Source organism: Fusarium proliferatum (genome assembly GCF_900067095.1).
Source record: "Fusarium proliferatum ET1 genome assembly, contig: FPRO_scaffold004, whole genome shotgun sequence".
Taxonomy (NCBI): Eukaryota; Fungi; Ascomycota; class Sordariomycetes; order Hypocreales; family Nectriaceae; genus Fusarium; species Fusarium proliferatum.
In genome coordinates this window covers 483,861-511,114 of record NW_022194793.1, presented here as the reverse complement: position 1 = coordinate 511,114, position 27,254 = coordinate 483,861, and the positions used below count along the sequence as shown (strand labels likewise).

Here is a 27,254-nt window from a genome sequence, read left to right as displayed (position 1 = left end):
ATAGAGAACACCTAAGTGAACATTGGGAACGAGGAGCAGAAAGTAGCAATCGGTTGGTGTTGAAGAATAGTAGTTATGCCACAGGGAGGGAGCTGGAGATCAGGTGCAGGTACTCTCCGAAGTATCTATACCCACAAGGAGGGGACGTCATATCTCAGATATGCGTTGTAAAGAATGCAAGGCGAACCCTAAATCCCTGAGATATAAACCCGCCGGAAAGTATACAGTACATTGCACTACCAGAATAACGATAACTCCGCTTCTGGCGAAGCCTACCTGATACACAGTGAACAACTGGGATGCTTCTGTAGGTACTTTACTTTGATTTATCCCCCTCCAGCTGTAGGGTACCTTATCCTTGGGCGTTAGGTTGTACTAGCCACAATCTCTCGGGATGGACAGTTGGAGACGCCACAGCCGACTCGGCATCATAGGTGGCTCGTGCTCCCCACCCAAGAGCTGTCCAAGCCAGATGAAAATTATTCTCCATCTCCATCCAACTGCGCTCGTCATCACGATCCTGGCGTTCAGAGGCCTCGGCATTCAATCGCTTTCGAGGGTATTTTAACAACTCCTTCTACTTCACTAATTTCGCATCACCGAATTTCGCTCCGGCTGGCTGATCGTCCACCGTCGCTGTCCACTATCTCTTTGTTCGCACCTCTTCCGACCTCTTCCCGTCCTCGCTTCGGCGCACCTCAGTCACAATGGCCTCCGCAGCCGCATTGGATCCCGTCAAGACGGCCCTGCTTTCCAATCCCATCGCTAGCGTTTTAGGAGATGCCCTCAACTCGTTTAACGAGCGAAGGGCCAAATTAGGCCTTTCCAACCCAGGAACTATCGAGAGTCTTGCCAAGGAAGTTCAGCGCGATGTCTTCCTCAACAATTACATGTTCACCGGAATGCGTGCCGATCTCACAAAGATCTTTAGCATGGCTCCTCTCTTCCAGGTTTCCCACCAATTCGCCATGGGAGAGCGCATTAACCCCTACACATTTGCTGCGATGTACGGAACAGGCAAGGTAAATACCATGAGCCACGGTATTTCTGCATAGTAGGTCGCTGATTCATCAACAGGTCTTCTGCCAAGGTAATCTGGATAACGAGGGTTCTCTCTCTGGTCGATTCAACTGGAGATGGTCCGACAAGTTTGTATCCAAGTCTCAGATCTCCATTTCTCCCGGTGGTCAGGATATGGCGCAGTTCGAACACGAGTATACTGGCAACGATTTCAGCGCATCCCTCAAGATGCTGAACCCTTCTTACCTTGAGGGTGGTGTGACTGGCATCTATATCGGAAGCTACCTCCAGTCTGTTACTCCTAAACTCGCCCTAGGTCTTGAAACTCTCTGGCAGCGACCTGCCCTTACCCAAGGCCCCGAGTGCGCTGTCTCTTATGCTGCCCGTTACAAGTCCGCAGACTGGATCGCTACAGCTCAGCTCCAGGCTGCTATGGGCACCCTCAACACCTCCTACTGGCGACGACTCTCGGACAAGGTTCAGGCCGGTGTTGATTTGAGCCTCGGCCTCGTTCCGTCTGCAGGTGGTCTCATGGGTGGTGGCCTTCAGAAGGAGGGCGTCACCACTATTGGTGCCAAGTACGATTTCCGCATGTCTACTTTCCGGGCTCAGGTGGACTCCAAGGGCAAGCTTAGCTGCGTTCTGGAAAAGCGTGTTGCACCACCCGTTATGATGACATTTGCTGCTGACATTGATCACTTCACGGTTTGTGCCCTAATTCCCATCCATTCGACCATGTACTGACAATCACTCTAGCATCAAGCCAAGATTGGGTTGGGTGTCTCAATTGAGGCAGCCCCTGAGGAGCTCCAAGAACAACAGGAGTCTCTTGGCTCCCAGCCTCCCCCTAACATTCCCTTTTAAGCTCCGAGCTTAAACTCCTCTAAAATCCGCGACGACGCGGCACTCCCCGCTCAAATGAGTGATATATCTTAATGATCGCTCAGCTGTGAGCAGGCCAGGACGAAGTTTCGACCTCACCCCAAACCCTTCTCACCACACTCGATGTCTTATTAGTCGTCCTTTTCGTCTCTGGTGATATCATGACTTCCCAGCCCGAGGGAGGTGGCCTGGCCAGCACTAGGCCCCGATCCAACCCCTATGTGCTTGGAAGTTGAGTATCTGTGTATATTATTGTCGTGGACTTGCATCGTCCTGGTCATGCGTATGAATTTCCTGCAACGCACATTACGGAGGGACGAACAGTCAGTCATCGCACTGTTCTTGTTTTTAAATAGTTTTGAACGAACTCCTCATCTCGGCGCTCATGGCGGCTGCGGTTGTTTTAGTTCGACGTGTTGATGGGTCTGGATGAGCTGGTGAATATCAGGGCAAGCTACGAAGAGATGGCCTCCCTGCTCATGTATATGTGTACAAGGAAATAGACAAACTTGAAGCTACGTCTTTCGCCTTCTCATGGGTTATATGCAAGGAATGGTCATGGATTTGTTTGACTGCTTTTCGCACAATGTCCTTCAGCACAAATGGTAGACGTTATCACGGGATATTTGTCACCTGAAAGCATTTTGAGGCTCTGAAATTAAATGATGAAGTCTTTTCTTGCCATTAGCGTGCGGTATCACCTCCGATTCTTGTGCTCATTATCTCATATGCGTGTATCATGTTCGAAGTACCCCCCAAACTTCGAAAATTAGCCTTGCGACAACAAATTGTCACAACCGCCCAAAAACGCCTTGCTAATTACCAAAGTTCTGTTCACTTTTTTCTTTCGCAAAACCAATACGGGAAAAAAAAGGAGGTCTTCATAGGGCACCAACATCACAAAACCATCTCTGCGTAACCTGCTGTCCAACGTCATACTAACAACAAAGTCGCTGCGTCACCCCATCCCTGTTCATCTGTTTAATCCCGTGCCAGTTCCTCCTTGTAAATCGAGACTCCTATAGCTATGCATGTCCAAACATCAGAACGGTCGTAAGTATGTGAAGTATAATCTGATTGCATTCTCTCTCTCGTAACGTGGTTATCGGGATGACATAACAGGATGACTGCTACATCACTGTACATTCTCGTTCAGGTTGGTCGCCGCTCTTATTCTTTACTTTGTCTTTGGACTTGACCCTCTTATGTCCATGTTTATGACCATGGTGACGATGGTGATGTTCGGGCTCTGGTTCGGCGAGTTGCTCTGTTCCATCCACGGCATCCTTTGATTCCTTCGACTCTTTAGATATCTCTGCCGTCAAGACACCCGTGGAGTTGGCAGAAGACATGCCAATGCCATTGGCTTCATCTTTGGGCTCCGTCAAAGGCTCTTTGCTAGGCCGCATGAGACCGCCCAATCTACTCATCGAGAAACTAATGCGATTTTCTCCATTCTGGCTACTGGGCCGACTTCTGTTAACCAATGTGAATCTAGATGCCGCGCGTGATAATCTAGATGCTGTCGATTCTTCGTTGGGCGTGACAGCTGGAGAGTGGGAGTTGGGGGTATGTATGGTCGAATCGGTCCAAATAGCGCTGGGACGCCGCGAGTCTCCAGCTAAAGATCCCGGGTTGCGATCGATATCTTCGCTTCTCCGTGGTCTTTCGCCCTCCATAGAGAGGCGAATACTTGGTGGTTTACTAGACAAAAGTTGTGAGTTTTCCAAGGTCGGTGTACTATCAAAATAGCCTTCCTCCAGACTACCCAATCGGTTGCTTCGTGAAGGAGTAGGAGGCAATTCAATGCTGATTTTCGAATCATTGTAGGAGGGCGGTTCTGTCTCTGTCTCGTCCACAGATGGAGGCGAGACTTCGACCATCGGCATAACCTGATAGAACAGAAGATAAGGCATTTCCTCCTTCAATGCTGACCTGATATCTTCCACATAACTGACTCGGTTTTCGATCTGGAGGTCATCGAATTTAACCCATTGTGCTTCCTCGTAATCCGGTGGTGGGTCGAAATTATGCCGTCTATTGTCTTTCAATAACTTAGGGGCCACCCGGGCGAACGAAACATAATGGCCACTTTGTAGCGAGTCGCCCCGGTGGCAGATGACGGACTGTAGGACGAGCTTATAGTCCGTGTTTAGAACGTTCATATCTTCCTCGGCCTTGGGTTCATCGGCTAGCATGAAATGGGGTAGTCTCAGACTATCGGGAATGTCGATAAAGGTATTGTGACGTTTCGGCTGGCCGGACTCAGTCATGGCGTAACGCTTGAGACAGATGCCAACAACAGGCCTTTGCTCAAAGTTCAATGCGACCTCCGTATTATTTCTGGGCTCACTGCTTGAAAGCGCATGCCAAGCTGAACTATATGTTAATATTCATACTGGGCTCAACGAGGTGGCGCAAACTTACGAATTAGACGAAAAAACTGCCAGGCTGGAATAGTAACTGCTTTCACAACTGTCGAGCCTTTCCTCATAGCCTTTTGAAGCATTGTGACATTGTCTGGGGTAGAGGGGCGACCGTCTTCATCCAACACTACGCGCTGGATAACGCTGGTAGACCTCGTTCGCATGCTTGGCTTGTTCTTCACTATTTCCACAGTCGTGACCTCTCCCTCTGCTTCATCATCAGGAGTGCTCCCGTCCTTGACATTGGGATCTGCTAGCAGAAGAGGAACCCCCTTTTCCGAAGTTGGCGTTATCTCCAACGGTGTATTTACCAAAGGGGATGTTGGTGTTGATGCTTCGCCACGTTCTTCAGTGATGATGCGAATTGTATCCCTATGCTTGAGTGTTGGTGTCTCACTTCGACTCTTCTCTTCTACCCCGAGCTTCTTCCCGTCTTCGCTATCTCGCTTAACGTCTACCTGGGCGTTGAAGTATTCTTCGAGGCAGTCTTCTAATTTCAGACCCTTCTCCTCAGGATCTGGCGGTACAGCCAGATTCAGGAGACGCTCGTAAACAACCTTGTGGTCGTCCTTGTCCTTCTTGCCTTGGTGGAAGAGATCGACTTGCAGTGAAAGTAGAGGCAGCTGTAAAGTTTCTGTTATGAAAGCAAAGGCCTCCGAAGTGTCTTGTTGTTCAAGCATCCGTGCATCCGACCATCCACAGTCAGCCAGAGCGTCCTGTATTAACTTGGTCTGTTCAATGTTAGTTTGAACATCACTGAGATCGTGCCTATGCCACTCACCATATCCGTATGCACTAATTTCCCCGTCCTCAACATATTAACCCACATCCGCAAAAGATTGACAAGTTTGTTGCGATTGTCTTCTTCTGGAAAATCATTCTTGAGCATACACTCGAAAGCATCGATTTTGGCGAACATTGAGAACAGAAGTGCATCAAGATAGCAAGTCACATTGCCACGGTTTTCGGCACCCACCATATCCACGCTGGGATCATATGGAATAATGATACCCGCTGCAGCCTTTTGCTCCATATCGATAAACTCAACTGTCTTATTGGGGTCGTGGTCTGCAAACTTGGTTGCCATGATGTCGGTGACATGGTCGGCGGTGACATTGGTTATGTTGAGCTCGTCTAGTCGGCGTAAAATGTCCTCGATCTAATAGGAGGCAAAGTTAATGACACGATCCTTCATGCTGTGATTCGAGTCGTACTTGTGCGGTATCCTTCTCTTTCTCTGCTTCTGCTTTTGCTCCTTGTTTTGTGCTGTCGTTTTTGAACAAGGCCATGAAAGCCCCAGCGGAGAGTGGTCGAGGCTGGATAGTTGTGTGTCAGAATACTTCATCTTGGACTATAACAAGCTCGTTGCTGGATGCAGTTCCATAGATCACCCATCAAAGAATTCCCATCCAGGCAATAACGTACCTTGTTTTTGTTGCTAGTGCTGTCAGGAACCGTTGGGACAACTGGCGCTGGTGTAGCCGACTTGGATCGCCGGCCATTCTTTTCGCGCTTGCTGAGAAACTTTCTTGGAAACTCCTTCATGGTGTTTGAATAGCAAGGGAGAGACGGATATGTCGATCAAAAGTAAGAGAGGGACTCGTCAGGTTCAACGAGGGAGAAACAAGCCACAAGTCTTCATCATCGGGGGCGCATCCGTTGTTTGGGAAGGGTCGGGAAGTGGCTCGAGTGCGACGCGCGATGGGTGAGATGGAATTGTTCGGTTTACGGCTTTCAAGTGTTCGACAAGAGAAGAAATTGATGGAGGAAGAAAACTCAAAGCAAGTGTTTCAAGCTTCAAGAAGAGAGAGGAGTTTTCAGCTAGTAGGAGCAAGAGAAAAAGCGAGGAAGCTGAAATACATCCTTCAGTTGGAGGGACCTGTGTACTTGAAAAAAAAAGGCCGAGACTGAGTGATCAGCAAGGTAAGTCGGGCATCGGAGCGCAAGTCTCAATGGCCAAACAGCCCACGGGAGCGCTTGTTGAGGGGCTAGAGGGGGTGACCTGAAGGTTATCGTACTAAAATAGAAGGATAGGCACCTAGGTTGATAGTGGCGGGGGTGGGACAGCCTCTGAGGTAAGGGTTAAGGTAACAGTTGTAGGACCCCTGTGCCCTGTCAATCCTGTCACTCCCGTCGGTAAGGTACTTAGTAAGGAGGTTTACTTTTTCTTCCTTGCCTTTTGTCTATGGAACCAAAAAGTGGGCAAAAGGGTTTGTAGCTATTATTCAATTGCCTCGAACAACTAGGTACAGTTCAACATTACACTTCATTGGCTAGTGTGACCGGTTCAACGGCGCTGATATCCTTTCTGTTTTTCCATTCCAGGCCGGTAATCCATGGAGCCGATCCTAGCCAATTTCCGCGCAATAACAAGGACAAAAACGGCGGCCTTGCAGGGCGAGCTAAGCCAACGAGGAAGTTGGCAAATAGGTTATGAAAAAGTCAAGTGATTTACAAATTACTGAAGCCTGGCCAACTCAGCTCTAACATACACACGTGTTATCATGTGTGATGGAACACTCGTCTGTGCATCAGCTTCCCTTCTCCTGATAGACCCTAGGTATTTTGGCCGCAGCATCATTGTACATGTGTAGTAGGTTCTATAATCTTATTCTCTAATCACCTAACCCACTCGATTCTACCTCAGCTAAACTCAGCCAGAACTCTTGTAACACAACAGTTCCACCAAAACACATTTTGTAACAGCTCCAAAAAGGAGATACTCTGTATCATTCGGTGGCTTTGCATTGCCATCGTCACCATGATCGTCATCTTACTGCACTTCGTCACACCGTCAGCCCTTCTATAATCGTCCGTCTGGCTCTATAGACTTTAGGCTGAGATGATGCACTCACATCAGGGCTATAGGCACAACAGAACTGGTGACCTAAGAAAAAGCGGATTATGCAGGCGTGTGAGTATGTCAGGCACAGCTAAATACCTAGGTAGACGCATTCAATCGAAATTGGATCTCTCATTCGTATCTGAATACGTATGCAATTAGTCCCTGCGCCAAATGAACTGAAGGTCCCCCTAGGAAACTGAAGGCTCTTCGGTCTGGTGCTGCGTATTATTAACCACAACCAGACGAGTTCATGGTAGCCCGGGGAGCCTGATCTAGGCATTGCCTGACAATGCCTGTAAATCTTTGATCGTGACGTATAGGTCTTAAAGATTATCAGACCGCTCCTCTGAACATCTACTCCAGCAGTTAGATCGACCACTGTGTCGGATGTTAAGTACCCCATGTTTGTCCGACAACGTATGGTTGTTGATGTTTTCGGGCCGCCCGTTGAAAACCTGGTTCGTTGGGAAAGCCTCCTACCTGTATCTGAACTCGGTCGCCAGATCGGTCCTTGCTCTCGAGAAGGACGGAGATAAACCGGGTCGACGGGACCACGGACATCCCGCGTCCAGCTTTTCGGGTCCGCTGACTCCGCTCCATATTTTGAGGCATCTACCTGAAATACTGAAGTACGTTGTCGGACTGTTGCATAGTCCGAGACCGATAAACGTTGGTGGAAAAAGGAAAAGGACTCGGGCAAAGCGATATCGTCCATTTACTCATGAACAAGACTATTGGTGGCATCGTAATTATGCTCTCTTGGACTACTAATACTAGACCTGGTTTTTAGATCTGGGTAATTGGAGGGGTGATCGGAGTGCTTCGGAAGTGGTGAGATGCTCAGGATTGAGCGATCAGATAATAAAAGCTAGCTCAAAGAGGGCAGGCTCAATTACCAAGCTTACGTATTCAGAGTAAGGTAATTTGTATAGGACGATCTTCTTTTACTTCAAAACATACTTAGGTATGTAGGAAAATGAGAATTAATAGAGAATATGTTGACAATGAAATCCGTAAGGTTGCAACTCTGGCCACAGATCTTGAAATAAGTATTGATATGACGCTTTCGGTAACAGGAGAAGGGGAATCAAAAGGAGCAGGTTTGGATTCAGTAATGAGATTTATCACAAGTCTTAAATAAACATGAATTTACTTAGTTTACCCAGGCATTCCTCAAACGATGTACGGTGTAAGAGCACAGCCACAATTTCAGATAGATACCTCATGTGGCGCAGCCAGCCGCTAGCCGCTTAGATGGAAATTTCCAAATCCACGCGACGACCACACATCTTTTCGACGACGAGGAATTCCAATCTACGAGCCCATGATGACCACGTTACGAGAAGGAGCTCGCATGGCGAGCTCATTGGGACGGAGGCATCTGCCTCTGAGGACAGGTTCCGTTTGTGTGCAGCGCTTTGTCTCGACCGAGACAAAGAAGTCCTCCGCTCTCGCAGATCTTGACAATGCTTCGTCTTTTGCGACAGGTTCTCCCGACGAAGCGGCTATCCAGGCCTTCAATTCTAGAGAGAAAGCTGCAGAGACGGGCAAAAAACTTCCCGGCAATAGGTCCGTAGCCCAATTGCTCCCTTTGACTGAGCTCGAGTTGATTGACTTGCTATAGATACCAATACCATCCTCCCAAATACTACCGTGGTCCTCTACACCCCGTCCAGGTGCCCAAGTCCTCCGATCCGACTGCTCGAGACTTCGTTCCCGGTCCTTTCAGCTTCCCTCGATTAAAGCACACATACGAAAGCACGATTGCGCCAGATCTGATCGCCATGACATATCAGCATACCCCGCCAGGTTCAGAAGTTCCTGTTTCCAACAAGGGTAACTTGAGGGAATGGGACGAGTCTTCGCCTTACCACAAGAATCGACCTCGCCGAGGACCTCGAGGTGGTGGCTCTTCAAGGCTAGGCTTAGTGGAGCGCCCAATTGAATGGCACAACGTACCTGATATCGAGGCTATCACTATCAACTCATTCGCTCCCATGGGTGCCCAGAACAAGGAGTACCTGCACGTGTGCCGTGCTGTTATCCAAGCCATCTCTGGTGCCTTCCCTGAGGTCACAAGAGTCAAGCATGGCGTTGTTCAGTGGGGTGTCAGGAAGGGCGACAAGACTGGCTGCAAAGTGACGCTGAAAGGTGCTCAAGCTTACGACTTCCTTGATAAGCTCATTACTCTGGTCTTGCCTAAGATCAAGGACTGGCCTGGTATTGATGCTACTACTGGCGATAGTGCAGGCAACCTGGCGTTCGGTATGAAGCCCGACTGGATGGCATACTTTCCTGAAATCGAGTTCAACTACGACGTGAGTGCTTATACACTAATCAAGACAAGGGTGAGCTAATCATGAGTAGATGTATCCTGCACGACTGATGCCTGGATGTGATATATTCATCAAGACAACTGGTACATCAGATAGGCAAGGCCGTCTTCTTTTGGAGGCACTCGGCCTTCCCTTCTATGGCAAGGCTAGGCACTAAATTACGGAAGGTGTCGTTGCAAGGCGTTGGAAACAAATGTCAACTCTAAGTAGCTGACATGTAGCATAGATTCATGTACTAAGACGAATGTATCATAAATGAATATTTAAAATTCAGGGCAGATTGCCTATACCATTCTATTTTAGTACCCTCCGGGATCTTCATCTCTCTTGCCCACGCCCTGTGCTTCAGTCCAACGCCCCAACTCCGTCCCAATGCAACCGTTCGTTATGTTTTGATGGTTGATCCCACCAAAGTTTCTCAAGCCTTGCCGATCTTCTCGCGTAATCCGTTGACCACCTCGTCGACAGCCTCCATGCTTGTGGCATCGACCTTGTCAGTCTTGTGACCCCTCTTGGTCAACTCATCGGCAAAGAGGTCCATCGCTGGTTGGTAATTGCGCACCGCTGAGCTCAGCGCATATACAGCCTTGCGACGAACATCGTTATGCTCATCCTCCTGGGTCGCTAGGTTTACAAGTAGCGGAAGCCCTCCCATAGCGAGCAAACGCTCCTGGGTGCGCTCGTTGTTCTGTACAGCGGTTCCCACACACCAGGCTGCCATCTTGCGCATCTCTCGCTCGTCATGCTTGAGCTGGTCGAGTAGTGGGGTCCACAGGCTGAGATTTGCGATATTGTTTGCATTGTCGAGCCCCTCAATAAGTTGCTCAAAGTTGTCAAAGGCAATGAGTTTGTCGTCAAGGGAGACCTGCTCAGCATCGTCCGATGTGATTATGTCCATAGAGGCCCTCATAAGGTCGGCGTCAGAGGGACCGCCCATGAGCGATGCCATGAGTTCTGGTGTGAGTTGTGTGGTGGGAGCTGGGGCTTCAGGGTCATTTCTGGTGGCATCTGATTGCTCAATACTCCATTTGAGGAGTTCGTTAAGCCGCTTGTCATCCATGTCTCCTTATTTTTTAGTGTGTTTCTTGATATGTTGCTTGAGCTGAGTTTGTTGAAGGAGTAAGAACAAAAAACATCAATCTTTTGATATTTGCTTTCAAATTTCAACTTTACCAAGCATATCGATTAGAATTTGCCCATTTCTGGAATCTTCAAGAAGACTCTAGTCCAGAAACGGTCTAGCTCAAGACAGATACAAAGAACACCAATTCTCCATCAACCGACCAATTGTTTTCTGGCAGTTCGATAAGGATACATTGCAGCCCAATCAGTGCCTTATGATGACTTGTACAAGCGTTTGAGTCAAAGAGCATAGTAGTACCAAGCTTCTGCTGGGGATAGACACCGCAATTCAACTGACAGCAGTTCTACGTGGCAGAGATATATTTCATCATAGCTCCCCTCCAGCTCAGCAAAGCTGCCCCACCTTGCAAGGTTGCCCCTCATCGCTGCTTTTGTGGCCGAGACGGGAGAATGAGCTTAAAGCGAGAGCGAAAAAGGCTAAGGAAGGATTCTGTGTAAGATACCACACCAAACAGCATGATTGACCAGAAGGCACTGTGGCTGGTTGAACGCGCGTGTATTGCGTTGCATGACACTTGCAGGAGCCTGGCCGCAAGGCTACCATAATACTGAAGTCTAAATTCCCATGTTCGAACTAATGGAGCCTAGTCAGTGGACGCATTTCGCATCTTCGAGAGGCGCCGGAGATCCCGCTGTTCGTAGGTAAGTAAGCGAAGGCATTCATTCTCACAGCCTGGCTACTGGCCGACTGCTCCCGCTGGTGGGTTTCCCCGGCTGGGCTGGGCAGGGGCGAGATACAGGGGTCTAATTCAGAGTTTAGGAGATCTGTTGATTGTGAAGCCAATATTTGACAGCCTCGTGGTTCAGGGGTGCTCATGAAGCGGTGTTGAAATTAGGCTGCTAATATGAACCACACTCACGATGGCGAACAAGATATGGGACTCGATGGAACATAAACTTGTCTCTCAATACATAGTAACGTTCAGCAGCACATCCTGATTTGTCGAAGAAGTCTCTATAGTGAAGCAGATGATACAGCTGCGTGATATCGAGGAGGTTCTCGCTGCCAACCACAAATCCCTACCCACCCAGGGCAGACCAGTCGGAATGAACGGGTGAGTGCTGTCTCTTCAGTAAACGAAACAGGCCCCAACGCGTATTTGGTATGGTTGGTCAGCAAGAAACTTCTTCGATACAAAAGCTCTCCGAGTAACTCTGCCCTGAACGAGGATGTACATTGCTCGATTAGCCACTTGTGCTAATTATGGAGTGGAACTCGGGACCTGGAAGCTGGGTACCGGTTCCAATCTGCGGAGCATCTGGAGATTTGGCATGGAGATAACAGCCCCTTTTCAGTTACAAAACCCAAGTCTTTGGAAGTCTTGGGATGGTTGTTGGTCGTTCTGGATGATGAGATCCGTAGACATTCCTTTTATGGATGGGCCTCACCCTGGAATGAAGATTGGACAGCATCTCTGAGCTATGTGTGGCTGGGGCTGACTTGAACAGGAGCTATTTGCGTAGACCTTCTTGATGATACAAAGATGCCTAGGATACCTACTAGGCTGGCATGTTATTTGCAAGTCAATGATGTCTAGTAGAATGCCACTCTGAAGAACGAGTCCTCAGCTGAAACGTTCACATACTTCGCCAAGAGAAATAAAAGGAAGCCTCAGAGGCTGCAGCATTAGAAAGTTCCCTAGCTGACGTCTTCGCCAGCTCGCGTGGCGGTGGATGAAGTTCTGCTTACGACGTCACCTTGTATAGAAAGGATAAAGTCAGGACGGTGAAGCGGCCCGTTTTACTCAGTCGGGAGCTGCTTGCAAATGTTCTAGAACTTGACAGAAAATCACAACCTGATCCGAAGGAATCACTAGATATTCTGAGCTTGAATCACGATCACTTGCCTCGATATCAATTCTCCAAGGAATTGGCGATCACGAACCTCTTTTACTGTTGTAGGTAAGCTCTCCACCTCAGCCACCGCTATAACCATTCCACTGCGACCGCTGCTCTGCAACCACTGGGACAAAGTTGCTCTCAGGGCATCCTTCTCTGCACTACGACCACCACGAACCAATCAGTAAAGCGGCAAGCAGCTTGGAAAGACCTGTTTTTCTGGTTGCCCCGCCTCTATTTCCCCCCTAGCAAGAGTGCAGCTCTCGCTCCTGCTCTAGACTGTGCCTCGTCTGCTCAGTTTCCCTACCCAATTCTGGTAGGTGGTCTCTTCAGGTCGCCCCCCCCCCCCCTTGTCCCCAAAGTGTCCACCTCAGCAATTCGGGGCCCGCCCACAACTTTCTTGTGACAGCGTCGCCCGGCGATACTTGTCTCCTTTCCCCCTCCCCCATTCTCCCGCCTCCGTCTCTTTCCCTCTCCCATTCCATTCCAAACTACTTCTCTTCAACTCTTCTAACCCCCGACCTCCGTCTCCTTCTCCATTCAACGTTTCTTTTCCTGTAAGCTTGCTCTTCCACCTACTGATTACTACGTCTTTCGCCTCTCTTCTTTAATAGCTCTTCGTCTTTTCTTCTTTGATTCTTGGCCGCTAATCCCGTTTCTGGACAGCTTTCCATACACACACCGTAATCCACAGCCATGGAGGGTACGTCGCATCATACCGCGTCGCTGCATCGTCGGATCCAAACAATCCGTTTTGAGCATCGCGAAGATCATCTCCAGACTCATGCTGACTTGCATTTCGCTTTATAGAAGAAGTTGCTGCTCTCGTCATCGACAATGGGTAAGCTCCCCCGCCTGTCTCACCGACCTCTGGACAATCTCTCCCCGCCTCTCTGCTCCTGGACCAGATCTGCCACCGCATCGTCCGATGCCCGACACCGGCCTCGACATTGATGCTTGGGAGTGCTTGGTCTTTGAATTGGTGCTGAGCGATCTCAGCATGTCCATGATAGCTAACTTGATATCAGTTCGGGTATGTGCAAGGCCGGTTTCGCCGGTGATGATGCTCCCCGAGCTGTTTTCCGTGAGTACCCCACTTTCTAGCCTCTGCGCCCAAAGAATTGATATCGCATGTCCTGGGCGCAAGTTAATCAGAAACCCAAATCTAACGTTGTAAACAGCTTCCATTGTCGGTCGCCCCCGTCATCATGGGTAAGTTGTAGCTACAGCGGCAATTCTGCTGCCTTCCTGGGGCCGGCCACTGACAAGTTCTCAGTATCATGATTGGTATGGGTCAGAAGGACTCTTATGTTGGTGATGAGGCTCAGTCCAAGCGTGGTATCCTCACTCTGCGATACCCCATTGAGCACGGTGTTGTCACCAACTGGGACGACATGGAGAAGATTTGGCATCACACCTTCTACAACGAACTGCGTGTCGCCCCCGAGGAGCACCCCGTCCTGCTCACCGAGGCTCCCATCAACCCCAAGTCCAACCGTGAGAAGATGACCCAGATTGTCTTCGAGACATTTAACGCCCCAGCTTTCTACGTCTCTATCCAGGCCGTTCTGTCTCTGTACGCCTCCGGTCGTACCACTGGTATCGTTCTGGACTCTGGTGATGGTGTTACTCACGTTGTCCCCATTTATGAGGGTTTCGCCCTCCCCCACGCCATTGCCCGTGTCGACATGGCTGGTCGTGATCTTACCGACTACCTCATGAAGATTCTTGCTGAGCGCGGTTACACTTTCTCCACCACCGCCGAGCGAGAAATCGTCCGTGACATCAAGGAGAAGCTTTGCTACGTCGCTCTCGACTTCGAGCAGGAGATCCAGACTGCCGCCCAGAGCTCCAGCCTGGAGAAGTCCTACGAGCTTCCCGATGGTCAGGTCATTACTATTGGTAACGAGCGATTCCGTGCTCCTGAGGCTCTCTTCCAGCCTTCTGTCCTTGGTCTTGAGAGCGGTGGTATCCACGTCACCACCTTCAACTCGATCATGAAGTGTGATGTCGATGTCCGAAAGGATCTCTACGGTAACATTGTCATGGTAAGTTTCGTGAGAATGAGCTGTCCGAATTGTTCTAACCTTGATTCAGTCTGGTGGTACCACCATGTACCCTGGTCTCTCCGACCGTATGCAGAAGGAGATCACTGCTCTTGCTCCTTCTTCGATGAAGGTCAAGATCATTGCTCCTCCCGAGCGAAAGTACTCCGTCTGGATCGGTGGTTCCATTCTTGCTTCCCTGTCCACTTTCCAGCAAATGTGGATCTCCAAGCAGGAGTACGACGAGAGCGGTCCCTCAATCGTTCACCGCAAGTGCTTCTAAGGTATGTCAAGATCCTGGTGACTGAGAGGCTTCTTGCTAACTTACTAAGCTACCCGACCGACAACACCAAATCCTCCCACTCGCGCAACGACGACAAGATCATGGAGGTGGCGACAGACGCTAAGCTTTGGGTGGTTGGCAAACGTCAAAGTCGACTCTCATATTTACGAAAAGTTTTTGACATGGTCAGAAGGGTGGGCGTTGCGCTTACGAAGAGATGTGATGGCCCCTTTGTTGTAGTTGCGCGTGTAATGCGTGCCTAGGGGTAGAAGCCGAGGTTGACATACAAATACTTTTTTACTTTCCGCTTAGAATTTTTTGAAATGAAACGAGGTGATGACATGATGTCTGGTCCCTTACGTACATTAAGTATGTCCACATACATGGTATCGTAATTAATTCTCACAAGTGCTTCCGGAGAGCATTCATTACGGCGCTTTACTTGTGGTGTCTAGGGGTTGAGAAGTCTGGTAATTGTTTGCGTCGTCTGTGGTTGGATCACGTCCCTCTGCAGAAGCGGGAGTTGTGTCTGACTGCGCTTCAACTTCAGCAGCCGTAGCGGCCCTCTCTTCCTCGAGTTTCTTGTACTTCCTACGACTCTTTTTCGAAGCACTTGCAGCTTTCTTTTGCTTTACCTTGCCGACAATAGCCGATCGACTCTGATCCCCGTTGCGAAGTTCATCAACACGTTGCGCGAGTAATTCACGGGCATGCTTCCGGTTCTGGTCTCTCGAACGGGTTGCCTGAGACTTGACGACGATGCCAGTGGGTATGTGTTTCAGCTGAACTGCGGAATTGGTTTTATTCTAGTGTAACAACTGTGTAAGCTGAAAGAACTTCCGAGGACCGTGATCAATAGCTGGGGAGCTAGAAAAAGAGTATGCGTACAATCTTTTGTCCACCAGGACCGCTGCCTTTGACATAGGACTCTTCGATCTCAGATTCAGGCGGGGGCTTCGGCCGAGGAGGGAGAGCTTTCGCCAGGAAGATAGATGTATTGTGAAAGGTCCGTATTGGAAGTGCTGGGGGAGTGCTGTAGCGGATGGTTCGGAGGAGTTTGAGCGGCGTCATTACGATGCCATTGAATGCAGACATTCAACAAGAACATGAGATGCTTTGTGGCAAGGCCGTGAACTAGAGTCGTAATTCAGGTTATAAGATGAAGATTAAGCACTGTGGTCGATGCTGATTTGGGCTTCCTGTGCCACGAGGGAGCCACAGTCACAGCCACAGCCACGAGCCAGTCGCGTGCGCATCAGCAGCCACAGCGAGATGGTGATTCAGTAAATTAGAAGACCCGCACCCCCTGTAAGTTTCAATACATCGAAGCCTTAGCACTTCCCTGCGGTGCCTCCGGTACCCAATTTTCGGGAGCGTCGGTACGATAAAGGCACAAGGAGCCCAGATAAAGGAGGGCCGGCCTTTCCCTGATCCTTATCCTTATCCTGATCCTGTATTCTCCATTGCTTCAACCTTTTCCCCTGAACCTATCACTTCAAGTCATTCATTTCAGCACACGGCAATTCTACGACGACGGCTACCGATATCTGCGATTCAAACACGTATTTTGACCCTTCAACTCGACACAATGGCCGTTCTTGGATCATTTCGCAAGTGGTTGAGCCTCAAGCAATACCAGCTGGAGGTCACTTTCAGTGTGTACATGTTCACGCCCTGGGAGAAGTTCTTCTTCAGTATGTTATCCGCAATCCCATACGTTTCAAGTTGTCGTCTTCTGAAGACTAATTCACCGCCCTAGGCTCTATTGTTTTTCTGCTCTTCAGCTTGACCTTCATCGCCGCCTGTCTTTACCTCCCGCATCACATTTCTTTCCTCGTCGGTCGCGCCTGGTACTATATCAACGGAGAGCACATTGATGTTGCCGAGGTGGTGCAGGAAGCTGTTAAAGATATGTCTGCGAGCGCGCTGTCCGGGACAACTGCAAGCGTCGTAGATGTTACCAAGGAGACTGTCGAAACGGTTGTGAGAGAACTATAAAATCCAGCACTGGATTGCTCACGCGAAAATTCTGGAAATGCATACATGCTGGACATTGGCACATAAATGGCTTCGTCATGAGGAGGCTCTGCATGAATGAGTCGTAAGAGTCGGTCTTTGGCCAAGGTCCGTGAGAGATGGCTCGAGTTTCATCTGCTATACGATATAATGGATATGGATCTACAAAACTTTAGCCAATAGATGGCTGTAATGATAATACACTTTTACTCAACAATCCTACTGTTGATCCCACTGCTCGGTCTGTACAAAGATGAGCAAACCTCTGCCCTCGGTGTGAAGGAAATTTCTAGTAACTCGTAATCATAACTTTTGGTTCTATGGGTCTGCAGACACCTGAAGATACGCCTGGCTGAAGGCATATACTCTGAGTGAACTATCCTCTCCTGCAACTGCCACTTCAAATGGCCTCTCAGCCCCCTCTCGTACGACAGGACGCCAAGCAAGCTGGTGAATAGCCTTGGGCAAACAGTAACTAGAGGTGATGTTAGCAGTTGGTTCTTTTATATCGGTGGTTTACAAGCACTCACTCCTCACATGCGGGCTTCTCAATGACATCAGTTCCATCCTCCTTGATCAGGCACAGACTTAGTCGGCCAAGCTCTGTGCCAACTGCCAAGATAAATCTACCGTCAATAACCTGAGGGACAAAATCGACCGATGTCACAGGGGATGCAGTCGGGATGGAGGCTGTCTGAGAGAACTGAAGCTTTCCATCTTCGTTTGGCTTGGCGGCCCAAATGCGCACTTGCTTGTCACGGCCAGCAGTTGCGAATACTGACGCCTCAGACGACGCAGGCGCCCACGCTGCGTCAAGTACCATACGTGTGTGACCCTTGGGATTGATCTGCAGCAGCTTGTACGCAGCTTCATCCTCAGGCGCGCGTTCAAAGACCGCCCATTGGCGATCGCGTCCTACACTCAGGAGGAACTGGTCGTCAGAGGAGAATCGAAGGCGGGTGGCTGTTAGAGAGTGTGCGGCCAGAGGCGGCCTGAGCTCAGTCCAACGATTTGTTTCGAATAGTCGAATTACGGCGTGGTTGGTTGAGCTGGCTTTGCATGCACTGGCGACGAGAGTGCCATCGTGGCTAGCTGCGAGACAAGAAATTTCGTAGCCGTGTCCATACAGCTTCTCGGTTTCCGGCCACAGGGTATGTCTTGAGAGTGTCTCCTCAAAAGGAGGGTGATCGATCTCCAAATGCGACTTTTTGACTATCGAGGCTGGATCCATGGCCTCACGATCCCGGTCGTCGATGGGCTGAATTTCTTGGTCGTCTTCCACGGCATCAATTGCCTTGTTAGATAGTCCCAGGACTGGCATGTTGGCGGCATCTGGCATGTTCTGAACATCCATACCACCACCGATGCCTGCAAGACGGTTGAGCATCGAGGCAACAGCTTTGGGTTCGCTAAAGACACGCATGAGTTTCTCATCTGCCCCTGAGACGAATTGAGAAGTTCCCACAGAGTCAATACAGTTGAGATCATAGCCGTGAATCTGAGGCCGGGACATTTCATGCCATGTCTCATTTCCTGGTCTGTCCCAGCGTGTATGCAGTCGTGTGGTTTGGTCAGAGCTTGTTGACAAGAGATACTCACCATTCTTGGCCCACGTTATACCTGTGACAGCTCTGGTATGCCCAGAAATAGCAACACATGGCTGCCAAAAGTCTTCCGCGGGGACATATTCCCATCGTCTCCAGCTACCAGTACGGCCGAGGCAGGCTACTGATTTACCATCAGGAGACCACAAGCCAGTCCAAAATCCGCCTGTGCTTCCAGTTGCTGTTGTTGCACCCTTCTCTCTGCTAATCTCACCAAGTCTTGCCATGCTGACCCAGATTCCAGAGCCAGAGTCAGCTTCCCAGATGGCGAGCGAGTTATCGGCCGATGTCGAGAGCAGCTGTAGCTTTTCGTTGTCCTGTCGTTGCCAGCGTGCACTGTATATCCAGTCCTCGTGGCCCAAAAGAAGTGCTTCGAAAGTAACAGAGAAGTCCTTGCCGGCGGACTGAAGACGATGTGCCTTGTTGGAGGGTGACTTTCCGGGGAGGTATGCGTCACTGGAAGTGTCTGAACCACTGGCAGCAGCAGCGGGCAGCTCCCTCCCCTGGTGGAATCTCCAGATACGGATGTATTTATCCTGGCTCGCTGAGGCGAGTAACAGATCACTGTCAGGGGCACATGTCTCTTTGGCGAAGCTCAAGCTCCGTATCCAACCCTCATGTCCTGTCAAAGTGGCTTGCACATTGAACTGAACGTTTTCTGACTTAACTTCAGCTGTGAAAATCTGCACTATATCTCTTGTACCAGCGGATGCCAGCACCAAAACATCGTCTTCATCTCCAGCGTAGCTGAGTGATAGGCACATGGGGAAGTATTTGGGTGTTGTCTTGACGCTTTGGAGTAGAGTGAACTGATCATTCTCGAGGTTCCATATTTTTATGGAGGCATCTGCACTTCCAGTTGCGATAATCCATTTCTGGGCCCCCTTAATCCTCAAGGCAGCGATACAGTTGATGGCAGCAGTGTGCTCCGTTGAGGTATGGATGGGCTTGAATTCATCCCTGTTGCGAGATGCTTTCCAGATGATCACGGTCTTGTCGTCTGAGCCAGAAACGAGAAACGAGTTTTCGTCCTGGTCTCCTTCGGAGAGAAACGTCAAGGCCTTGACAGTGCTCTTGTGCCCATTGAGCAGCTTTGTGACTCCCTGGGGAGATTCCGACTTCACATATGTTAGTATCAAGACACCTAGATGGTCTGCCAGAAAGAAGCGCAAATCAGGGTATATTGACATTAAAGCAGCAAGGTGGCTCGAATACTAACCAAAGGTCGCCATAACGCAATGTTAATATCGGCTCCAAAAGCCAAAATCCCACATTGACTCCAGTCTGCAACAGCGGTCTGCCGGTTGGCGCCCGAGGAGAGATATTCGATGGAGACGGGTCTTGAGCCCATTGTTGTCCCTATCTCGCCTTTCGTCGTCTCTGACTGAAGTCGTTATTTTTAGAGGTTGTAAGGATGAGTCTGAAAAGTGTGTGCTTCTTGACTTCTGATTGGCTGTAGAGACGTCCTTCTGAGATTTTTGGACGGTGTTGCTTATGTCATCCGATTTACGCTTGCAGGTGGCTTCAAACACCAACACAAGAAAAGCAAATTAATGTCAAATGCTTCTACCAAAAGTCACGGGCTTATTGTTACAGAGACACCGGTGGCAGCATTCTTCGTCGCGACACGATTATCTCCGTAAGTTCACTCATCTTGTTTTCTCTGCCGAATTGAGTATCTAGCGTTATCATTGTAGAAGGCTAATATATCGTCAGCCTCTTACACCACGCCTCTTGGATACCTTAGACACAGTTTCACTACTGCCAACCACTACCTCGGGACCACCTTTTACCCACTACTGCAAAAGCAAAGTCACGATCAGTTGACAGCAGTAGCATCAGGATCACGCTCCCAGATCGTCACTTGACTTCAACTTGTACATCTCTGTCACAATGGCCGAGTCGACATCGGGCCCCAAGCTCAACATCGACGTCGAGTTCTCGTAAGTCGCTGCTCCCAGATTTTCATCTTGCATGTATTATATGATCTATCAGCTCCCGCTTGCACGGTCTTGACTCAGAATCAGACTCAGACTCGAGCCCACCCCCTTCTGCGCCATCAAATTTTCTCCTGGCGGGAGTGTCCACCTGAACCACGCTTGTGCCTGGATCCTCGCTTCCAGCGAGTCTCTTCTCTGCACTTTCTTCGATCCCTTTGCTTTTTCCTGGCCATTCTGTTCGCTGGGCTAACATTGTGGCACTGCAGTGGCGGCCTGGAGATGCTCTTCTCCAACAAGAGGCAGCATGCTCTGGCCATTCCCGCGGCAGACCCGGACGGGAAACCCGTTGATATTGCGTATCTGATCGGCCATCTATGTCAGAACGTCATGGATGATTCTCGCAAAGATCTTTTTGTTCTAGACAACCACCTGTACGTCTTGGCTACAATGCTCTCTATCTCCGTTCATGTCTTCGTATCGCTATACACACTCCCCTCGACCATGGCCACGGCCGTGTTGGTTTGAACAACACTTCAATTCATCTCCTACCTCATTTGCGTGTCTTTGTCGCTAATAGGGGTGGCAATCAGTCGACCAGGCATCCTGGTTCTGATCAATGATGCCGACTGGGAGCTCGAAGGTGAGGAGGCCTATGAGATCCAGACCGGTGACAATATCTTGTTTGTCTCAACGCTACATGGAGGTTAGATCGCTGCACTCTTCGTCCGCTTTAGGCCTCAAAATATCACCGCAAGTCGGTCAGTGCAGTACCGGTACGGCTTTTATTGAAGAATTTCTACATGCATGCACATATAAACATACAAATCCACGCATTCCTACGTATGCGTACAGAAAACACAACTCCCTTGCATATCGAATTGTTGAGAAACAGGCAAGGGCATGGACATGGTATGCATCGAGCGCATGCGCAGCCAAGTCCACAACAGGCGAGTCTCGGGCTGACTTCACGTTTCGACATGGCGGGACTGATACGCGAATGTTGGTTACTTGCTCCTTTTGGTCTCACTGTCTTGCCTTTGTTGTCTCCCGCCTCGTCTTACCTGTATATCTTGCCACTCCGATGAAACGACCGTCTTATGTGGACAATGAATGGATCACACTCGTCGCTTGCGCGTGTATCTGCGCCTGCACTCCCCGTCTCAGCCAGCCCTGCAACGGCCTTTAGAACCAACGACTCCAGTCTCTGGTCTAGGCGCATCGATCTTAGTCCCAGCAGAAACCCATCTTGCATCTTAAACCACATACACATTACAAGGAACATGCATTGTGTGCACAAGCAGCATCAACGGCTTTGTGGAGGCGAAAAAGGAAAACCCACTTTGGCTTGCATGCCTTGCATCTACAGCCCTTGAGAGTTGAGACCAGCAAAAGCCTCATTTCTTTAAAACTGGGAGGGAAAATGGAATGGCGGACAGTGACACGACGGGCCGTGCCATTGCAACGTTATCTACGGCGGTGAAGGGAAGATCCCACCCAAAGTGCTCTGCCACATGGTTGAGATGCAGAGGTACGAAATGAGGCTTCATGTGCGTATGCACGAGAGTTGATCCATTTTCATGTGCGTTTGCTAGGCTCTTTGGAAGAAGCTGGCCATCCAGGGGAGAGGGAGAGAAGAGAGTAGAGGCGGGGCGGTGAATTTTAGGGGAGGGGGCCTTGTCGATCAAAGCCAGAAAGAGAGGTATGCAGCCCTAATCTACATCAGTCTGCATTTTGTACGCATGCTATGTAGAGCGAGCGTTACTGTAATTGTGAGCTATGGATAAACCATTTGTTGTTTTCTGCAGAAGTTCGAAGTCTTTTGGACGTAGGCAGTAGTCCGAAGAAACCGAGAAACTTCAGGTATGACTTGCAACTCGTTTCAATAGCAAACGGCATATGTATCATCATCACATGAATTCACATGGCATCTTCACCTTTCATATCAGCCCCTACAATATCTCTTGCATGCTGCCAATATGCGTAGTCATACGTCGCCTCACTTAGGTACGGATGTTCTGTTCCTGATGGACATCTCCCCCCCGCCCCCCCAACAGTGAGCAGTGCCTCTTCTCATATGGACAACCCTCAACTGTAAGCGAGCATCATTATCCATACTGTACCTGGGCTCTCATCACTCATCTCCATCTGACCCCCTGACAACTCGATCTCGGCACCAGGATCATCATCCTCCATCGAGGCCTTACAGCTCGGCTCAGCTTTGTCAATTTCTCTCTGATGACTTGGGCAGCATTACAGCCCCCAAGGTTCCTAATCTGGGTCATCCGTGTCTTGGCTTTACTTGTAATCCCCCGCCTTCTTGATCAGTAGCCAGTGACTTAGACTAGAGAGTCCTTTGGAGAATTATGCTATCATGTGCCCCTACAATGCTTGGGTGGCAGATTTCCAAAGCAATCGTCTTTGCCATGCATTGTTTTCCTTGCTAATTTCATGGCTGGCATTGAGATGGTTATGGTTAGAAGGTTATTTTGTTTCGGGCTGGAAAGGTCCAGAAAGACGCGGTAATCATTTGAGCCTACGATGCTAGATGCCAGCAGGCATCTCTATCTCAGCAGTGATGTCCTGCACTGGTTTTTTTGTTTGTTTTCCCTATCAATAGTTGTGTCTTTGATCATAGTGAAAGGCTCCCGAAAGTTCTTCTGAGAATATGTCTGTTAAATTCAAATTATCTACTATCTTGGCGCCGATGTCTCGATTTCGCCCCCCTGTGGCTACTTTCGACCTTTTTTTGCTCCCATTTCATTATTTCAGATGCTGCCATCTAATCTTGAGTCTAATAACTCGAAATTCAGTTTAACAACCCTCGTAAAATGGTCTAATAACCAAGGGTATGTCCTTTCATACAACTCCAAAAAGCAATTGAAGCCAGTGCGTACACTCGCGTATCGACAACCATAAAGCAAAAACGAAGAACTGATGAGGCGAAAGAAACAAGAAAAAAAGACTAGACCTCTCTGGCAGATGAAACCGCCTTTTCCTAGACCGCCGTAAATCATGAACCAAGCCACCCGCTCCCTTACATCCTCTTACAAAGACCGCCAATTAATAGAATGATGAGCTAAGCTGTCCTTAAATGAAGGAAACCGGAGAGGCTTGCGCAAGGCTTGATGCAATTGGTATCAAAATAGCAAAAAGAGAAAGGTAAGGGTGAATCCCCTGCATCATTGTGTTGAGACAACCACCCAAAGAAAATCAACCGCTTCGTTATGGCCTCCAGAAGAGTCCAATTTTTCAACTCCTTTTGAAACACGCGCTTCTGTAAATTCTGCTTTTTTTAATCGAAAATTGAACCGCTGGTATGCCTCCCGTATGGTAGTACTGTTGTAAATTTGGTGAAATGAAATGCGTGACGCTCCCGAGTCATATCCAAGTTGTGCGGTATCTCTGTCTCATGATACCAACCATGAGCTCTCAGTACATGCGTCCATGGTAGCCCATCTCGCGCGTGCTACCGGTCTCATAAAGCATGCTGTTGTTGTTCGGTGGCTGGATGTGGTGATGACCATGCATGTCATAAACCTCATAGCCACCATTGTGAGTCTGGCGAGACATGTGGTTGATGGGAGCGGGGTGGCCTCGAGTCACACTGTAGGAAGCGAGGCTGCCCGATACAGGGAGTCCGTGAGGAGTCACTGGTGTTGAGGCAATTTGAGGAAGGGGATATTGGGGTACAGCTGTCATGGTGTTGGCAGGAGGAGACTGGGACGACTTGGTCTTACGGTCAGCAACCGTGCGGGCTTTTCCTCGACCCTTGATCCCTTTGTTGCTGTTCTTGTAGTGCGTGGCGAAGTACTCAAAAAGCTCGCGATCGGCTTCGGTGACCTCCTCACCCGAGGCGATGATTTTGGCGAACTTCATTGTAAGCTTCTTGAGTGTCTTCTTGTGGAAGTTGTTTTGGTGCGTCTGCCAACGGATTAGAATATCGTCTATTTTGGGGGCTCTTTACACATACCTTCATGTTTCCAAGTTGTGAGAATGTCTTGTTACAATCGTCGAGAATGCAAACAAAGGGCTTAAGGCCTTGGTGAGTCTGTAGGTGGGCTCGAAGGTTGCCGCGTTGAGCAAAGTGGCGATCACACTTGTCGCAAGCAAAGGGGCGTTCGCCAGTGTGACGACGTCTGTGAGTCTTGAGGTTGCCAAGTTGAGAGAAGGTCAGGTCGCAGCCAGGAAAGTCACAGTTCTAAAGGTGTTAGTTGAGCGCAATCAGCCGTGGATGTTTTCACTCACGTATGGCTTGATGCCAGTGTGTGTCCTGCGATGAATGTCGAGATGGGTCTTTTGGGTGAAACTCTTCTGGCAATTGGGGCCATCACAGCGATATCTCTTTCGAGATGTCTTGCTGTCCATAGGGCCTGGTGTTCCTTGACTTTCAAAGCTTGCCTCAGAGACAGGAGACATTCCAGGAGTGAGTGGCTGCTGCACTGTATCGGCTTGTAGGTCTGCCTTGCGTTGGATGGCTTTCATCAGCTCATCCACTTCTGTTTCGAAGTTGATCTGATCACCAGGGTTGAGAGTTTCGTTGGAGGTGATAGTCTTTGAGCCCATAGATGGGTTGGTGCACGAGGATCTGACAGTCGAGGCTTGCGAGTCGCTCCGTGCCGGGGAAGGTGCTTGTTCGGCATACGTGTACTTCATCTCCCGAGAATAAGAGGGAATTCGACCGTGGTCGTTATCATGTCCCATAGGCCGGCGATCATTGTATTCTATTTTGAAAGGCGTTGAGTGGTGGGGAGGCGTAGGCGGGCCTTGGTATCCTCCAAATTGGTAGGGATTGGGAACCTGGTAGTGAGGTGCCGTGAGGCTGTTCACCGGACCTGAACTGTAAGGTGGCTGAACCATGTAAGGTGTCATGACAGGTCGTTGGAGAGGGCCAGTAGTGGTGGCTCGAGAGTCAAAAGGAATCATGTGTGGAGATTCCATCATGGTATAGTCGCCAGGAAGTTGTTGCGACCAGCGCCCCCAGTTGGGAGCGTCTGAGGATTGAGCTGTAAGGGCCATTTGCCAGTTCAGATCAGCCCTGCTCTCAAAGCAAGACTGATAGTTTCTGTTGCTTGGACTGATTCAAACGAAGCAAGTCAAGAAAGACTTGGTGTTGGTTGAGATGATCAAGAAGGGCCGGAGCAGAGTGTATGAAGGCAACAAGAGGGACCTGAACTATAATAGAAGGATGAATATGATGTAGAAAGAAGCGATTGTATAAAGATGTCAGGTGCTAGGTATGGTTCTTTGTGAGGCAGACTTGACTAGATGGTAGAGAAATTCAGAGGAAAGGCCCAAGTATATATCCTCTGGCTTCAGAAGATAAGTTGATGTGCGACAAGGGTCAAAGAATCTTAGAGCCAATAGAACGGTAAAGGTCGGAGATCCTCTCCAAGGCGGGTCTACCAAGTCTAGCACTCTATGTGGCCAGGCCCTGGGATTGTAACAGAAGGTAGACCGGGTCTCGTCATAAGCTGGCCTGCGTCGTAGAGTGAGAACTTCAAACCCCTCCCCACGCGCGGGTACCAGGCATGGGCAAGGGCTGGGGGTGGGTGGTCGATCTAGTCAGGGCGCCGTAAAACCAGAGTGAGGATGGGGTTTCTGGGTCAAAAAGATGATCAAACGGAGGGGTGAGGAACAAGAGCTTGCTTTTGGGAGATGGACAAAACTAATCCATGTCTAGCTCCTCTATCTAGACTGGACCCCAAGCAGTTGTCTCTATCACTTTGATATCTGAACCAGCCAGGTTCAAAGCCACAGTTGAGACATTAGTGTGAGCAACAGCAAGGGGAGACAGACCCCCGGGAATTTCTATGGGAGAGCTGAGTTGATCTCTCTCTTTTCTCAATGCTAATCGATCTCACTTGGCTCCATCGATTTGGGCGGCCGCCAGTTTGATGGAAGTAAAATAGGGATTGGTCCTGAGCGTTTGATGTTCTCCCCTTAGAGTCTTTACTTGAGAACGATCTCAAGTCATGCTCCAAGTCAGATGTCGCAATTGATGTTCAACTCTCCCAGCTCCAAAGTCTGTATAACAAAGTCGTCTTCTTCATCTTCAAGACTTGAGGTCAAGTTTAAAGACGTGGGTGTGGCATTGGGATGCGGGATCTTGACAAGGGTCTTTTTGCGCTAAAAAGGACGCCGCTCCTGGGGGAGGGCTTGAAGTTGGGACAAGGGGTGGAGGGGTGTCCACGGGCGTGTGTTCAGGAACAACCATGACTGAATTACTCCAAGGGATATCCCTGAGCCCCGGGACATAATCTCGAATTTTTCATCCTCTCCATCAAGGCCTCGCCCAGCCGGACGCCGCCGGTGTAGTGTTTGAGCTTCAGCGCGATACCCGGCTGCTGGAGCCGGTTGCTGGCATCGGCAGACATCAGTTACTTTTGCTGATGGATTTTGGGATCTGCTTAGAGCAGTGACAGAGCTTGTGAGATTCTTCAGTCCAACTATTCTGGTGATGTTGACTCTGACGGTTAGCAGCTGTGATGGTTTGCTCGCTACTCCATAGTTGAGCTATGATGCAGTCAAATCTGATCAACCGTCGAGTACAACGTTCAGGAAACGGTCATGGTTTTCGAGTTGCATCCACTCCAGGTTCATATTACAGGATCCGCAAGGCGGCTCCGTGTCTTCGAGCTGTGTTCTTCTTTCAGGTGCACAATGTGACGGCGGCTTCCGCTGCCAACAGGGCCTGCTGATTTGAACTGGCACTGCGGGCCCATTAATCCCGTTGCTCATCGTGAAGCGGTAAATTGAGGGTTTACTCGGGACCGTTTTGCAATCTCTCAGCCGTTGAGCTCTGTCCTACATCCCAGAAACTCCAGTCAGGTGAGGTGTGCAATTTTGTGCTATGCGGAGTTGTTCCGGGCGTGGAA

The 27,254-nt window shown here is 49.5% G+C and overlaps 10 protein-coding genes across 10 annotated transcripts; 5 read left to right on the top strand and 5 right to left on the bottom strand.

Moving 5' to 3' along the window:
* Positions 1–707: 707 nt before the first annotated feature.
* FPRO_04363 (putative mitochondrial import receptor MOM38) lies at positions 708–1,884 on the top strand (the record flags this gene model as incomplete). The annotated part of the gene is made up of 3 exons (XM_031229865.1): positions 708–1,022; positions 1,078–1,725; positions 1,777–1,884. The coding sequence occupies 3 exons, from the start codon at positions 708–710 to the stop codon at positions 1,882–1,884; spliced, it is 1,071 nt and encodes a 356-aa protein (XP_031080059.1).
* A 1,148-nt stretch (positions 1,885–3,032) lies between these two features.
* FPRO_04362 (uncharacterized protein) lies at positions 3,033–5,873 on the bottom strand (the record flags this gene model as incomplete). The annotated part of the gene is made up of 5 exons (XM_031229864.1): positions 3,033–4,276; positions 4,330–5,059; positions 5,110–5,487; positions 5,543–5,644; positions 5,754–5,873. 5 exons carry the CDS (start codon positions 5,871–5,873, stop codon positions 3,033–3,035), a joined length of 2,574 nt encoding a protein of 857 aa, XP_031080058.1.
* Positions 5,874–8,500: 2,627 nt separating this feature from the next.
* On the top strand, positions 8,501–9,666 carry FPRO_04361 (uncharacterized protein; the record flags this gene model as incomplete). Its single annotated transcript, XM_031229863.1, has 3 exons — positions 8,501–8,742; positions 8,798–9,491; positions 9,541–9,666. The coding sequence occupies 3 exons, from the start codon at positions 8,501–8,503 to the stop codon at positions 9,664–9,666; spliced, it is 1,062 nt and encodes a 353-aa protein (XP_031080057.1).
* A 261-nt stretch (positions 9,667–9,927) lies between these two features.
* Positions 9,928–10,569, bottom strand: FPRO_04360 (putative FES1-Hsp70 nucleotide exchange factor; the record flags this gene model as incomplete). The annotated part of the gene is made up of 1 exon (XM_031229862.1): positions 9,928–10,569. One exon carries the CDS (start codon positions 10,567–10,569, stop codon positions 9,928–9,930), a length of 642 nt encoding a protein of 213 aa, XP_031080056.1.
* A 2,618-nt stretch (positions 10,570–13,187) lies between these two features.
* FPRO_04359 (Actin) lies at positions 13,188–14,819 on the top strand (the record flags this gene model as incomplete). Its single annotated transcript, XM_031229860.1, has 6 exons — positions 13,188–13,194; positions 13,302–13,332; positions 13,520–13,575; positions 13,673–13,703; positions 13,768–14,539; positions 14,589–14,819. 6 exons carry the CDS (start codon positions 13,188–13,190, stop codon positions 14,817–14,819), a joined length of 1,128 nt encoding a protein of 375 aa, XP_031080055.1.
* A 428-nt stretch (positions 14,820–15,247) lies between these two features.
* Positions 15,248–15,890, bottom strand: FPRO_04358 (related to polypeptide chain release factors; the record flags this gene model as incomplete). Its single annotated transcript, XM_031229859.1, has 2 exons — positions 15,248–15,625; positions 15,708–15,890. The coding sequence occupies 2 exons, from the start codon at positions 15,888–15,890 to the stop codon at positions 15,248–15,250; spliced, it is 561 nt and encodes a 186-aa protein (XP_031080054.1).
* Positions 15,891–16,407: 517 nt separating this feature from the next.
* FPRO_04357 (uncharacterized protein) lies at positions 16,408–16,817 on the top strand (the record flags this gene model as incomplete). Its single annotated transcript, XM_031229858.1, has 2 exons — positions 16,408–16,513; positions 16,579–16,817. 2 exons carry the CDS (start codon positions 16,408–16,410, stop codon positions 16,815–16,817), a joined length of 345 nt encoding a protein of 114 aa, XP_031080053.1.
* Positions 16,818–17,153: 336 nt separating this feature from the next.
* On the bottom strand, positions 17,154–19,790 carry FPRO_04356 (uncharacterized protein; the record flags this gene model as incomplete). The annotated part of the gene is made up of 3 exons (XM_031229857.1): positions 17,154–17,310; positions 17,366–19,557; positions 19,659–19,790. The coding sequence occupies 3 exons, from the start codon at positions 19,788–19,790 to the stop codon at positions 17,154–17,156; spliced, it is 2,481 nt and encodes an 826-aa protein (XP_031080052.1).
* Positions 19,791–20,332: 542 nt separating this feature from the next.
* On the top strand, positions 20,333–21,087 carry FPRO_04355 (uncharacterized protein; the record flags this gene model as incomplete). The annotated part of the gene is made up of 3 exons (XM_031229856.1): positions 20,333–20,382; positions 20,646–20,810; positions 20,970–21,087. 3 exons carry the CDS (start codon positions 20,333–20,335, stop codon positions 21,085–21,087), a joined length of 333 nt encoding a protein of 110 aa, XP_031080051.1.
* Positions 21,088–23,808: 2,721 nt separating this feature from the next.
* FPRO_04354 (uncharacterized protein) lies at positions 23,809–25,395 on the bottom strand (the record flags this gene model as incomplete). The annotated part of the gene is made up of 3 exons (XM_031229855.1): positions 23,809–24,300; positions 24,350–24,577; positions 24,625–25,395. 3 exons carry the CDS (start codon positions 25,393–25,395, stop codon positions 23,809–23,811), a joined length of 1,491 nt encoding a protein of 496 aa, XP_031080050.1.
* Positions 25,396–27,254: the final 1,859 nt, after the last annotated feature.